The sequence below is a fragment of the Copadichromis virginalis genome, linkage group LG19 (assembly GCF_057382275.1).
Source record: "Copadichromis virginalis isolate Kocher_CV1m ecotype Utaka linkage group LG19, C_Virginalis_male_GT1.1, whole genome shotgun sequence".
Classification (NCBI taxonomy): Eukaryota; Metazoa; Chordata; class Actinopteri; order Cichliformes; family Cichlidae; genus Copadichromis; species Copadichromis virginalis.
This window is the reverse complement of record NC_140636.1, coordinates 9,444,759-9,459,182: the sequence shown is the minus strand read 5'-3', so window position 1 is coordinate 9,459,182 and position 14,424 is coordinate 9,444,759. Positions and strand designations below refer to the sequence as shown.

Here is a 14,424-nt window from a genome sequence, read left to right as displayed (position 1 = left end):
TTGGAATCAGGAAACTGATTTGTGCTTTGATACTGAAGCGTCCATTCAAAGAGCCATTTCAGCTAACATACATAGTATTGGAAGACTCCTTTAAATCTTTGAATTCAGGTGTTTTTATCACTGTCACAGGTGTCAACAAGAAGCACTCTGAGGGTGCAAACCTCCGCAGTTCGCTCTCCTGGCAGTGTTGTATTTTCTATATACTCATGTAGTTTTCCTTGTACTCTTTAAACTTACGTTAAAAACAAGTCTAAGTGCAGGCTTTTGTTATTTGCCCTATTGAAACCCATTTTAAAATACGTGATGTAATTTTGACTAGAGCTATTTTTTATTTATTTATGTGGGTATAGTACATGTGTAGCATTTGTTTCATTGTTTAGTAAAAGTCCTTTGAATGTAATAAATATCAAGGGAAAAAACATTTTTGATCAAAACTTTATTTTGTTTGTCCCCCCCCAAAAAAAACGTATTCAGGAACATTGTACATGTATCCACGGTGGTTAGGGCACCTGACAAGTATGCGAGGTGTTCCGGGCATGTCTCACCGGGAAGAGGTGGGACAGACCCAGCGTTGTGTACACGTTCTGACCTCATTCCTTTCCACTCCAGCGTCACTAAAAACAGCTCCATCATCACCCCATGTTGACCCACCTGCCTGGCTCTGCCCCTTGAGCTCATTGCACCAACCCTTCCCTGCAGCTGAGCCAGGGACCACACCATCGCCACAGATATGGAAATGAAAGTTACAGGAACTCAGACCTCGGAAACTTACGTAAAGTGGGTGTAGTGCATACACGCCTCAGTACAGTATGTGTACAGCAGGTGGCCCAGAACCTTTATCCACAAAGTGTATTTTAATCATTCCTTTTCTCATGCCACCCCTCTCTGCCTAATTTCATGAAATCTGTCTGAGTCTTGCTAAGGTAGTGGGGAAGTGGCTTTGACTTTAACATGGGTAAAAAGACATTCAAACAGTTTTAGGAAAACAATTAATCTTTTTTATGCTTTTAGCCACCACAGCTCAATAAGGTTCTTTGAACTCCTTTTAGGTGTCAAAAAGCAAAAGATAATTGATTCATTAATGCTTGTTTTGGAAGATGAGTGCAAAGGAAGCTCTCACTGAAAACAGAGAACCAGACAGGAAGCCCAGCGAGAGTATCCCAGACGGATGTTTATTATTCTGACACTACAGTTTAGGTGTGCAACTGCAAAACAATACATGAGTCAGTGTGGGAATCCAGTGCTGTGTCATACCACTGCTTCAACAATACAGTAGAAATTGAAAACATTCCAGCAGAAAAAAAATAGAAAAGCTTTTCTAGTGGGCCCCATTTATTAAAAGGATCCAAAGTTTGAGCTAAAGGTGAGATTGATGAAAAATTAATTCAGGTGAAAAAAGTCTGAAGGTTGTGTAGATAAGTGAAAAGATAAAAAACAATTCTATCACTCTCCGAGAAATGACTTCCATTTCTTTTTGAGTCATCTCGGACGCACTATGCAGAATCAAATACAAACCAAAGGATAATTTTAATAAATGAGGCCCCTCTGTCCTGCCCACCCATCCCAAGATTGGCGCGTTTGTGGTTTTTCAGTCAGATGGCACGACAAAGAAGACGGTGCTTCATCAACATGCTTATGGGAGCAGTTGCAGTTATGTGAGTGGGGATCATTGAGAAGGGAGAGAGAATGGAGGATCAGAAGGGTGAAGGTGGAGGAGACCCAAAATGACAAAACATAAATAAATAAATAATAAAACGAAAAAACCAAGGTGCTCATAGGAAAAGGAAGTGAGACAGAGCAGGACTTCTTACCAGGTTCAAGGCAAAAGATACAGCAAAGGGACGCTTCCAAAAAGTAGAGAAAAGCAAAATATTTTTTTCAGAAATAAAAAGAAAAGAAGAGAGAAGGGAAGAACTTCCATCCCTACTCCAGAAGAAATTCTCAGAGCACAGAGAAGGGACAGTATTTGGAGTGGGGGTGGGGTTGGAGGGGGGTTTGTACATTCAAGCGGCAAAGCCGAAAAATCCTGTGCTGAAAGGTGTGTGTGTAGGTGTGTGTGTCTGTGTGTATATAGGCCTCAGATCACAGAGTTGCCCTTCACTCGCTTGTCAAATTAATAAGGACGAGGACGCTGCTGTTTCTCCTCAGACAAGCCGTAAAGTTTCAGGTAAATTCGCTGACAGGAAAGCTCTCAAACTCGATCCAGTGCTGCAAGTTCTCCTGTGAGCCCCCTGTCCTGCACCTCATCATGTACTGCAACTACTCAGGGGATGATTTTTATGTCTGAGGACAGAATAGCAGTATTGCTAATGCAAAATTTAGGGTTACTTCTTCAAACTTATCTTACTTAGCACTTCCAAGGTGCTCACAGTCTTGTCTTAAGACTTGCTGCTGCGTGAAAAACAGACAACCAATTGGAAACCAATATTTTGAAGTTTGCATCCAGGCCAAGACTTCCTGTTCCGTCTGCTGATCATTGTTTGCATTGTTTACAAAATGCAAGTAAGTTTTTAAGAACTTGCAAAAAGCAAAACCATCATTAAATGGCAGCTGATGGTTTCTAAACTGCATTTAAGGTGCATTTAAGATGCAGCTCATCTTATGCTGTTGACTCCATGTTTACCTGCATAAAACCAGACTGTGCTCAGACCCTCAGTAGGTCTGTAGTACCTGGACTATAAGGAGACTATAAAAAGTCAATATGTGTCTGTTTATAGAGAACACATCGACCAATACATGATTTTTAATGAAAAATTACAAAAAGAAACCTTCATGGTGGATTGATCTGATTAGCACTTTTGCAGCGGTTTGGGTTGACACTCTGACCACTATGAATCACACATTCTCTTCCTGGTAAAGTTAAATTTTAATGACACTGTTTATTTTAATTTGAACTCCATTTGGAACGAGTACAAACATGACTGTGGAGGCCGTTTGAGTACAATGAACTCACTGTTGCGTTCACCAGAGCAGTTTGAGATCATCTTCCATTTTTTTTAGCTTTGTGACATAGCCTGTTATCCTTCAGCCGTCAGGAGATGGCTACACTGATCATAAAGGGATGGACACAGTCAGCAACAACACAGGTAGGGTGTTGACATTAACATGATGCTATATTCATACTAAAGGGCCCAAAATGTGCAAAGAAAATACCCCCTACACCCTTCCACCACCACTATTAGCCTGAAATATTCATACAAGGTAGGATGAATCCATGCTTACACCTACTCCAAGGTTCAATGTGTTGTCCATTCAGAGATGTTTATCAGCATACCTGGGTTGTAACAAGTGATTATTACTGTTGCCTTTCTATCAGCTCGATATAGCTTGGCCATTTTTCTCTCATCAGCAAACCCTAGTAATGGCTATGTGGGAAACTTTCAGTAGATCAGCAGTTTCTGAAAGCCTCAGACCTGCGCGTCTAGCACCAACAAACTCGTCACTATCAAACTCACTTAAAGTCAAGTCAAGTATTTATTTATTGTCATTGTCAAAGAACAATGAAATTGCGTTTGGGGCTTCCGTACAACCCGTAAATAAAAATAAAATAAAATAATTTTAAAAAAAAACAAAACACCTTTCTTTCTTATTCTGATGCTCACTTTGAGCTTCAGATGGTCGCCTTGACCATCCCTATGTGCCCACATGCATTGAGGATCCGCCATGTGTTTGGCTGATTAGATATTTTGTTAATAAGCAGTTGAACAAGTGTATCTAAAAAAGTGGCATTTAAGTGTTTATAAAATACATTCTTTAACCCCTCGCATTGAAAAGCAATGCTACTTAGTGACAGCAAGAGATCCTGAACAAGTCAGTTATAAATGAAACCAAGCTGTTTATTTGGGGTATGAATAATGTGTTTTTTTTTTAATAAAAATACACATTTTAGTTCCATATTTGATACATTGTACTCTTTGCTTAATGGATATTTATTCTAACACATATTTTATTGCACTGAATAATTTTAAGAAGACATTTTTGAATCAATTATAGGTGATGTTCTGGGTGAAAAGTTGACCCTAACGTGATACTTTTAGGTTAAGGAAGTACTCTAATTCTTTTTTTTTTTAGCACGTGCTGTATTTGTCTGTGAGGAAAATCTTTCCGTCAGGTAGAGAAAAACAGCATATGATATACTCCAAACACGAGTATCTGACATTGATCTCATGTCTTTTTGTGAAAACATATTAGACTCCTCCATAGCCACAAATGTAAAGAAATGATCCCTTTAATGTCTTAAAATGTTTCTAAGGAGTTTGTCTTGTATTGTGGCTTTATTTTTGTTATAAATTCTAATATGATAACATCTGACAAAACACGTCATTCAAATTCTCCCTAGACTTAAAGAAGAGAAAAAGTCTGGGATGTTTGGTACTTTCTGAGAGCTATTAAGTAATTAATTTTACTGCTGCACTCACTCCTCCTCCTGCTGTGTCAGTAAGTGATTTCCTAGTTTCCCAAAAAGCTTTTAACATTTCCATAGAAGAGTCTTTGTTGGTAGCTGAGCGTATGGTGGGGGTAAAGCCACAGTGAGTCATGCCCAGTTGGTCAAACTACAAAACCCTTTCACACACTACCATCTGCAGATCCACAAACATTAATGACCGCTGTGTATTTTTGTCTTGTACTATGTTACTGTGGCTAAATAAGCTTGTTTGGTAGGTCTCACCGTGCACAATGCAAAGTGTGAACAAAACCAGATCTTAAACTGAATTTCACAGCTTCAGTTGGAGAACTTTGAATATACGCAAGCCAATATGTGGAATGTAGCATTTAACTTGAGAGTTTTGATGTTTTCAAGATCTCTTGTCCAAAGCTGAAGCAAGAGATCAATGTGAAACCCCCCTGATGGATATACTTTGATTAATTACTATAATATCTCGCTTTGTGTGATATTGACTCCAACTGTTAAGTGACGTGAAGCACACTGGCATGTTTTGCACTACACACATACATTGGTAGCCATCATTGAAGATGATTTCTACAACAATCACTGGAGCCAAGTTGACTGAAAATGCTGCTGCGTTTCCCCTGAGCAAGGCACTTGCTGCTGATTCCAGCAGGGGATCTGCTTAGCAGCCTGAAGCACAGAGTATATGGCCCGCCGTGGCAAGTGACCAAGTGTGAGTGTAAAAAAAGATGTTGGTAGAGGGAATGGGCCTGTGCTGACAGGATGAATTTCCAATTTAAATTAAATGTTGTCATTTGCATAACTGCAGCCATTAAAACTGTATTCTTTCCAAATTGAACAACCTGATTAGCATGTCGTGACAGAAATCTAATGTCTAACTCGGACTACTGTGATTTTATGCCAATTAGCATCATAAAGTTATAATTTCTCATTATTTTTCTGCCTGTAGAGAACAGAGAGAAATGAATCTGAATGAGCCTTCACACCTATAATCACAAGAAATGGCAGGAACATTCAGAATAAATGCTTCGTTTTTGCTGCACCAAAAATGACAATTGTTTTGGTGAAGTTTCTCCAGAATAAAAATCAAGAGTTGTAACTGGGCTCATTAAAATTATAGCAAAACATCCCTTAATTTGTTATTTTTCAAGCATGGGTGTCAGTCAAGATCAGACAGCACAATATATGTCTTTTGAAATGGTCACTATATCAGTTTGTGCAGTCATGATGGTTTAAATTTCTGCTGTGAATCCTAACGGCACGCAAAGGGGGCAGAGATGAGGTGTGAGAACAGAAAGAAGACATGGTGCCAATAGCACCACTGAAAGGCATCTAGGTTCTGATTTGTTAGAATTCTATTGGTCACTTCACTTTACAAATCAAGCAGTGTACATTCATCCATAGAGTAACAATTGATTACATTTCATCACTTTCTAGACTACATGTTTTATGTCGACAATGGAGGGCGATCGCTTTGGAACTTGCATGTATCTCCTTGGTGTTGCCTAAGCTACTAATTTGTCTTGTCTGTAGATTTCCTGGATCAGCAGTGTGACATTCTGACAGCCAATCAAGTTCAATATGATGCATTAGTCTGGTTAATGTGAATCCAAAGAGGTAAGACTTGTTCCTAACAGCCTCCTGGAAGACATCTTTAGGGTTTGTACTCCTATTTGTTCACATGGGAGATGATAGAGATTATCTATGCTTATCAGAAGCTCAGCAAAGATGTAAAGCGAGGCTAAATATTGAGAGGATTGATTTTAATATGATATAGAAATAATTGTATGCAGGTTCCCTCTAAGGACTGATTTAGCCTTCAGCAGCAGGAAATCTACAAGAGAACTTGTATGACATAACCATAAATCCCTTTTAACCCTATTTCTAAGCTTGGGTCAACAAAGCCTGGATTGACTGAATGGCTTGGAAGGTTATGGCATAGGGTTAAAAAGTGTTTCTTTTTATGTCATTAGATTTCTTGCAGAAGCAGTTTCCACACCCATCCACTCTTTTGACAAAAACCTATAATGGAGTATCTCTTTTTTTTGTCCTGTCGCCCTCCCTTCACTCCCAACTGGTCCCAGCAGATGGCTGTCGCTCCCTGGGCAGAGGAAGCAACATCCAGAGGTTTCTTCCTGCTAAAAGGGAGTTTTTCCTTCCTACTGTCGCCAAGTGCTTGTTAGAAGATACTTTGCAGCAGCATCAAAACAGGTTCTTGTGTTTAAACCAAACCATTCACTGTGCAGAGGACAAACTGCAAAATCCTCAGTTTTGAATCTAATTCTTTACTTTTTGGCATATTTACTACTGTTAACTATTTAACTTACTATTCATTCAGCTATTCATTTGATATAACCACCAGAAAATAATTAAATGTTTATAAAACGTTCATGATGGCTACTGTACATTTGTGTTCTTATCATTGTCTTATTAAATATGATTCTGAGAGTGTGTGTGTGTTTTTTCAGGGAATGAGCGCTGGTAGGAGGAGGGACATTGTCCAATTCACAGAGGACCTGAAAAGACTGTGACTTCTGACAAACCAACTGATCTGCCTTGTGTGAAGAAAAGGTCTTTGCGAGCCTTCAGGGTTCACACCACGAGACGCCTTCACACTGCATGTGTATGCATGAAGCAAATGTGTCACTTCTCACACGTGTATTTGTAAGCACTGCGGAGCATAAAACTGCTCCTTCACATGCAGATTTTTTACAAAAAATTATATCATAGAAAGTACACTATTCCATTTTTATGACTTGCTAGCTTTGAGGCAAAGCTGTTGCTGCTTAGTTAATGGAATTCAGAGCAGGCTTCAGAGAGACGCTAGCTGGTTAAGACTGCCGTGTGTGTTGCTGGGGCCATGGGATTACATGTCACTGTGCTGAGTGGACTTTTGCGTGAACTGTGTTATTTCCCCAAAGCCTTCTTGTCACCCCAACTTTACCCAAAAGTGCATTCTGCCATCCCTGATTCATGCAGAGGAATGGAACAAAAACCCCCAAAGAAAACTAAACAAAAAACATTATTCATCAACGAGATTACAAAGGTACAATATTCTGGCAGCGTACCCGAGTGATGCATAGACACAAGGAGGGCTCAAACAAAACAAGCATTTTTCAGGGTTTACATATCAAACTGAGGCCAAGGGCATTTCTGTAATCAAAAATAGAAATCAATGATCATTATTATTATTATTATTATTATTATATATATATTAGAAAAACATATCAGAAATTTCCCTCCCTGTTTTAACAGATGCTGATCCTCACATCCGAGCATCTCTGTGGCGAGAGAACAGAATCACACATCTGCTTCATCTGACAGGCAAAAGAAATGAAACAAAACCTCTGTCCCCTTATAACTTCTCTATGTATAAATAATCCATGCACAATCCATCTGCCTGTAAACCCTTTGAGATATTCAATGTTTATAGTGCTACTAGTATGCAAACCCTGAATGTCCACATAGTAAATTCATCAATGAAAAATATTTATATGTACAGTGTAGCTCAATAAAATGTCTCTTTGAATCTTATTTGCATGCAGTCAACTGCATAATATACAGGCAATAAGTACGTTTAGTAGTTGTTTCTTTGGCAGGCCAGAATCCAGCTGGACATGCATAGAGAGGTATGTACAATCAAAAAGAAACCAGAGTCCGGGTGACTGGAGAGTAAAGACTCTCACATCACCTGGAGACAAAAAAAATCAGTGTGCAAACAAGAAGCCAGTTTTTTTTTTTTCAATTTGGAATTGAGACCAGCGGTGTACGAGAGTCCAAGAGGATGCCCAAAAATGAGAGTAACCTTGAATTGATAGAGCTAATGTTAATATAATCTCTGTTAGTCCAGTGCGCACTCTGCACCGCTGGTTCAGCTCTCTTCAGAGCCCGTCGTCTTTCTCTGAGTCTGGAGAAACGGGCCTGGAGACGGTGAAAATGTCTTGCCGTTGTATTTTGGTTTTGGGCATGGCAGAGGCAGGTGGCGCCCCCGTGGACGGCTGTCTCTTATCCGACAGCAGTTTGATAATTTCAGCTACCTGACTCTCCAGGGCGCCCAGACGGCCTCCCAGAGTCTGGATGTCCCCCCGGAGCTCCATCCGGGTCTCGTGCAATGCAGCCTGCAGGGCCTGTTCCGGTATGGGGCAGAAAGAGTGAGGGGACCCCACTCCTCCGGGAAGAGGGCTGTGGAGAAGTGGGGTAACTGCCGCTGGGGTCCGCGGCTCCCCTGCCCGGTCGATGCGCAGCTCGCTCTTAGTGATTCCACTGTCACAGGAGTCCGTCTTGCGAAGTGGGTTGTTGCTGGAGACCCCACCTTCCTCTCCATCCCTGCTCCCCCCTGTTTCCCGACCTTTACCGTCCTGAGAGAGCATCTCCACGGAAACAGCTTTGACATTGTTGTTAAGACCCTCCTTCCTCGTCTCCGCCGGAGCCATGTTGTTTTTGAGGCGCATCCAGCCACTCGCCTTGGCGGCTGGCTTTCCAAGCGCAGGGCTGGTGCTAACTTTGAGCCTGACAGTTTGCTCGCTGCCCCCTCCAGCAGAACTGGGCTGCAGCTCCATGATGTCACAGTTGTTCTGCTTTGCAGGTGCCTCGCTGGGATGGCCGTAAGCCAGAGAGCTCTGCATGGGTGTGACCTGAGACACAGTCAGAACGCTGCTGCTGGGTGGAGCCCCGTTCTGCATGGAGGTGAGGGGCCGCTGCAGGGTGAGCGGCAGGGAGTGCTGCAGACTGGAGTGGCCGAGCTGCAGGGTGTGAGGATGCAGGTGCTGGTGGTGCTCCACCTGCAGCTGGTTCTTCTCCAGGTCTAGTTGCGAGGCAGCTGCGGCTCCTTGGTTGCGGAGCTCCTTCTGCTGCTTGAACTTCTGGAAAAGCTTCCGGACAGGATGGTCCTGTGGGATGGTGAGCTGTACCTCGTTCTTCGCTCGCTGTCTCTCCTCCTCCTCCTTCTTCACCTCACTGATCTTGCGGAAAATTATCTGCGGGGGAGGAGGGATACACATAAATAAGCAAAATGCAGCTTATCAGCAAACATCATTTCATATGAATGCTATGAACAGTAATTCTGTCTCCGGTGCGCCCCGATGAGCATTGCACATAATTCATCAGAGATAAAAGCATTTTTCTACAACAAGAAGTAAACAAAGATTTATTATTATTATGGAAATCTGACGGTCTGTTTTAACATTTTTCACTTTAGAACACATGACACATTCTTTCTGCAGTGCACTCAGGTACTGCAAAATGTAGCTGACTTCTGGACAGTCATGTTAAATTATCCATCAGTGCTCCTACACCTCGCCTGTATTATTCAGCCTGGCGCCAGGCTCTCTTCTGGCTCCTCTTACACCCTAATTACATTGGAAATGACAGAAATCCCTGCCAGGCAGTCAGCCAGCCATCCAACTGGTAATTTAAGTGTTATTTTTGGTTAAAATAACGGTGCCCAATGGATGGGGAGCCGAGTCGATGTTTGACTTAAAGATGGAAGCGAGGGGAAATCGCTTACTTCGCTGCCCAGCCATAATCGACCCAACTGACCACATCTAGCACATCTCCTAAACTCCTTCCATTCATCCACCCATACTTCCTGCTCGTCCAACCTGCTGCCGAGAGCTGCTGAGCCAACCCAAGCTAGAAGCTGCTCTGAGCTAGAAGAGAATCTGTGGTGGGAGTGGGGAATGCCTTACGTGTCACTTCATATCTCCATGTCTACCTGGAGGCATAAGCTGAAAGATTAGCACTTTTAATTAAATGAATTTTTGGCAAGAAGAGTACGATTTGATAAAAAGTAAATGAGAAGCTATCACTGGTGGGCTTTGTTCTCTTACTCATTACCTTCTGACAAAAACAATGAGTCCACTGTTGCTGAATACAAATCAGGAGAATCTCTGTCACAGCTGAGCTGATGATACATGATGTGATCGGATCAAACATGATGAACCGTCATTGCTTCATATCAACTAAAGCAGTAAATGTTCCTTCCTATTATCATGATATGCATTGCAGATGTTATACAAAGTGCATCTAAACAGTGTGATTAAAGTGCTTCATCTGGTAAAGTGAAAGGGATACTGAGTGTCAGCTGAAATTAGATTAAATGTCAGCAGAAGTGAAAGTGCTGAAAGGAATTAGTGTCAGATAACTGTCAAGTAAAACAGAGGTTTCTTTCATCACAGTCCAAACTAACTCCCCCAGAAGAAATATCTGGAACAAATTAGAGCTGGGCGATAGAACGATAACGATATGTATCGCGATATAACTTTTACTCGATAGAGAAATTAAACTATCGCGATAGACTTCGCCGCTCTTGTCCTCTTAAAAAAAAAAAAAAAAACAGGTCAGCCAATCCAAATTAAGTAGCGCAGAGCCGAACCAATCACAGCCGCAGCGTCACGTCGCGTGACTTATTACGTACAGCACAAGTGCCAAGCCGCACGTGTGTTTGTTTGGGAAGCAGCCAGCGCATAATGGAGGAAATGAGTGTGCCGACTAGAAGAATCAACCGAGCGTGACCAAAGAGAAAACAGATGATGGTTCCAATGCCGGAGAGATTGTCGAACGGAAGAGCCATAGAAGTTCCGTAGTGTGAAGGTATTTCGGCTATTTCAAGTCTGACAAAAAACAGAGTAGCGTGCACTGTAAATTGTGCCGAAAGCAAGTCTGGAAATACAATAAACTGGTGCATGCGTCACACTGCGCCACGTTATTGTTTCGGTGAAATGAATTTCTACAATACTGTTAATTCTACTCTCTGCAGTGTTTAAATGCTTACATATACACACAGTTACTGTCCCTCCACACATACGACTCGGTTCTGCTTCTATGCCGCAGCTTTGTTTACTTTTTCCCACCGAGGCTTCTAGACTTCTGATTGGCCAACATTTCGGCACGGTTAGGAATCTAGCGCCACCTGCTGCTTTGGCATGTTCATAGTAGCGTTTTCCTTCATTTCTGCCTTTATGTGTGGACGGGATTATTTTTTAAAACGAAAACGGAAAATCTCCATTTTCAAAAATACCCGTGTACGTGTGGACGTAGCCTCAGTCTCTGACTGGAAGCGCTAATTCGTCATTCGGCTTTTGTCAGACTAAAGTAACTGTTAAAACTGTTTGAAAAGCTAAGCTATACAACAAGGAGAGATTGAGAATTTCCTTTTAGTTCTCAGTTTATTTGATATTGACAAAAGTTAGTCAATTTTGTCTGTTCTTCTGTAAAACAAACTAAGATTTATTTTTAGAATTAATATTTTGTTTCTAAGTGGAATTGACAATTTAGTCTGTTTCGTTTGTTCTATTTTGAAACTTAAACGCTTTAGCGGCTGCCTTTTGTGTAGTTTGCAATATTTGCCTTTATTTATCTGAAAAAGTCTCATGTTCCTTAAGTACATCTACCCTGTTGAACTTATTATGGGAAATAAATATTTAAATAAAAACAAGCTGCTGATTATTTCACATTTTACTTGTGAGCAACGGCACATTTAAATCTTACAAATATAGTTATTTGGCTTATATCGTGATAGATATCGTTATCGCCTGAAATGAAAAAAACATATCGTGATATGAAAAAATCTCATATCGCCCAGCTCTAGAACAAATATATTTTTGCCTTTTGTTTGTGTAGATGAAATGTTTCACTGACGCTTCTGCCTGTTCAGTCAATTTACCGATTGAAAATGCTGGCCACAGGGACAATCTCAGCCAATCCTCTTAGAAAACTTCACATAGAGCTTAGTATTTGAGTTGCTTTAGTGCACCCACAGTGGCTACTACCTGCAAGCCCCTTTACAACCCATCTTGGCCCCAACTCCTCCTTTTAATGAAGTTTTTAACTAAAGCAGTGTCTTGCTGCTGGTCCTAGAAGAATGCCACCAAATTAAAACGAATTAAATGAATGATAAATAGACTGGCTCTTATTATGCTTTTCAACTCGAGCAAGTCATGGTTTAATCTTGCCCAAGGACACTTTGGTATGTAGACTGAAGCAGCCAGGAAACAAACCACCAACCCTCCAATTAGTAAATGACCCACTCCACCCTTAGTGGTTATTTACAAGCTTAAATAACCACTGACTGCTGATTGCTCACTGATTGTCCTGACTGAAATCACATTTTTGATTGGTTAACTGTTAAATTACAGTCTTCTGGTTTAGAAGCTTTTTTTTTTTTGCGCATCCAAATAAGCTGTCAGTGCCCAGCATTAAGCTAAATCTGATTAGGTCTAGAGCAGTTTTTAAATTTTTTTAAATGCCATTTTACTGGTAATAGGGGCTGAAACTGGTAAGTGATTCAACAGGAAAATCCCTAACACCGCAGGTTATTTAAGCTGCAATCCAACGCCTTGTTAATCGTGTCTGCTCTGTTCAGTGTTGGGGTTTTGCTGCTGCTCTGGGTGGGGAAGTCACATAACAGACAGTGGTGATGAAAATAACAATCCTTTTGACTGCAGTGGCCCAAGCTGAACCACAGCTTCTTTAGTTACAACGACAGCATCTGTTCCATTATGTCAGGGACTTTTTCACAATAATAATAATCTTATAGTGTTTTTTTTCCCCTTCAAGTTCTCTGTGTTTCTGTTTCTGTTTCATTTGGGCATTAATATTTAATCTTTGCACACTCTTGTTGCTGACTATCGACCCTGAGGCAGGGATGCTCACTTCACCAAGAATTTCCTGTCTAATTATACAAGTCGTTCCTAAACTCACGGCGTCTTTTCAACCAATCAATCAGCCAACTCTTGATTTGAACTATATCGTTGTAGGGTCTTTACCTTACAATGTAAAACGCCTTGAGGCAGTTGTTGTGGATTTCTGCTTGACTAGTTATACCCGAGACTCAAAACTGACTCAAACTTATCAGCTGGTTATTGCCAACATATGGCTCACACAAACTAACTCTGCTGTCACTTTAGGGATGAACTACTGAACTTTGAGTACTGACAGGACTCAACATTACTGGTTTCTTGGAAGAAGACATGACAAAGATAATATTGATAATAGTTTGTGGTTAAATACAAAGTGTCGGGTAACCAGTGTTGGGTGTAACGCATTACATGTAATGCATTACTTTAATTGCATTACATTTTTCAGTAACAGTGAAGTAACGGATTACTATTAAATTCAGTCATTTAAATCTTCTTTTATTCATTTTTAATTATGTTGTTACTTGTGTTACAAAGGTTATCCAGTTATCTGGCCGAGGAATAAAAAATAAAAACAAAACATCAAACAAACAGCCTTTTCCCCCTGCGTAAATGGGCTACAGTCATTTGATTTCAGTTTGTGTGCAGGGCTACAGCTTTTGAGTAGAGATATGCACATTACTTGTATTTTTATAGCACAGAAGGACAAGAGCTTAATAGTAAAGTGGAAACTGCATCCAAGACAGAAACAAATGGATTTTACTGATAACAGAACATTTGCACAGACAGCATGCTAACGCAAAGCTAGCCAAGAACACAGAGGGATTTTAAAGCTAAGTGTATGCCGACCCCCAACCCAGCAGGCAGAATCCGAACTTAAAACAGGTATCAAAAGTAGTGATGAGTCATTTGTGTTTCTAGAGTATGAAACAGTGTGACGATCCTATCTCTTTGGGCTGATTTTCAACTGATTTTCAACTTTGCTTTAACTAAACTAAAACAAAGACTAGTTATGTTCTCATTAGAATTGGGATTCAGATTACAGTCCCACAGACTAACACAAGGTTTGCATTGTTAACTGATAATTACGAAACGGTGTGTTTCAGCTCATTTTAAGGACTAATGAGAAAGTAATATAATGAGTAGTGTAACAAATTACTTTCTCCAGTGAGTAGTTACGTAACATACTGCATTACGCTTAAGAAAAGTAATGATACATTGATTTTCTGGAGTAAAAATCCCAACACTGGTTTTAACATGTAGAAACATTAGATCCAAGTTCTTGTCTCTCCTTTTTGCATCTCACTTTTTTTTTTAAATCAGGAGGATTTAAATTTTTGTGTGAAGAGTTGGTTTTTAAATACCACATAAATGTCA

The 14,424-nt window shown here is 40.6% G+C and overlaps 1 protein-coding gene across 1 annotated transcript in view; it reads right to left on the bottom strand.

Moving 5' to 3' along the window:
- Positions 1-1,145: 1,145 nt before the first annotated feature.
- Positions 1,146-14,424, bottom strand: part of kcnh5b (potassium voltage-gated channel, subfamily H (eag-related), member 5b) — a 204,068-nt gene continuing 190,789 nt past the window's right edge. The window contains exon 13 of the mRNA XM_085442102.1: positions 1,146-9,387. Coding sequence (XP_085298228.1) covers positions 8,293-9,387 — 1,095 coding nt within the window. The 3' untranslated portion in view covers positions 1,146-8,292. The remainder of the gene's footprint in view (positions 9,388-14,424) is intronic.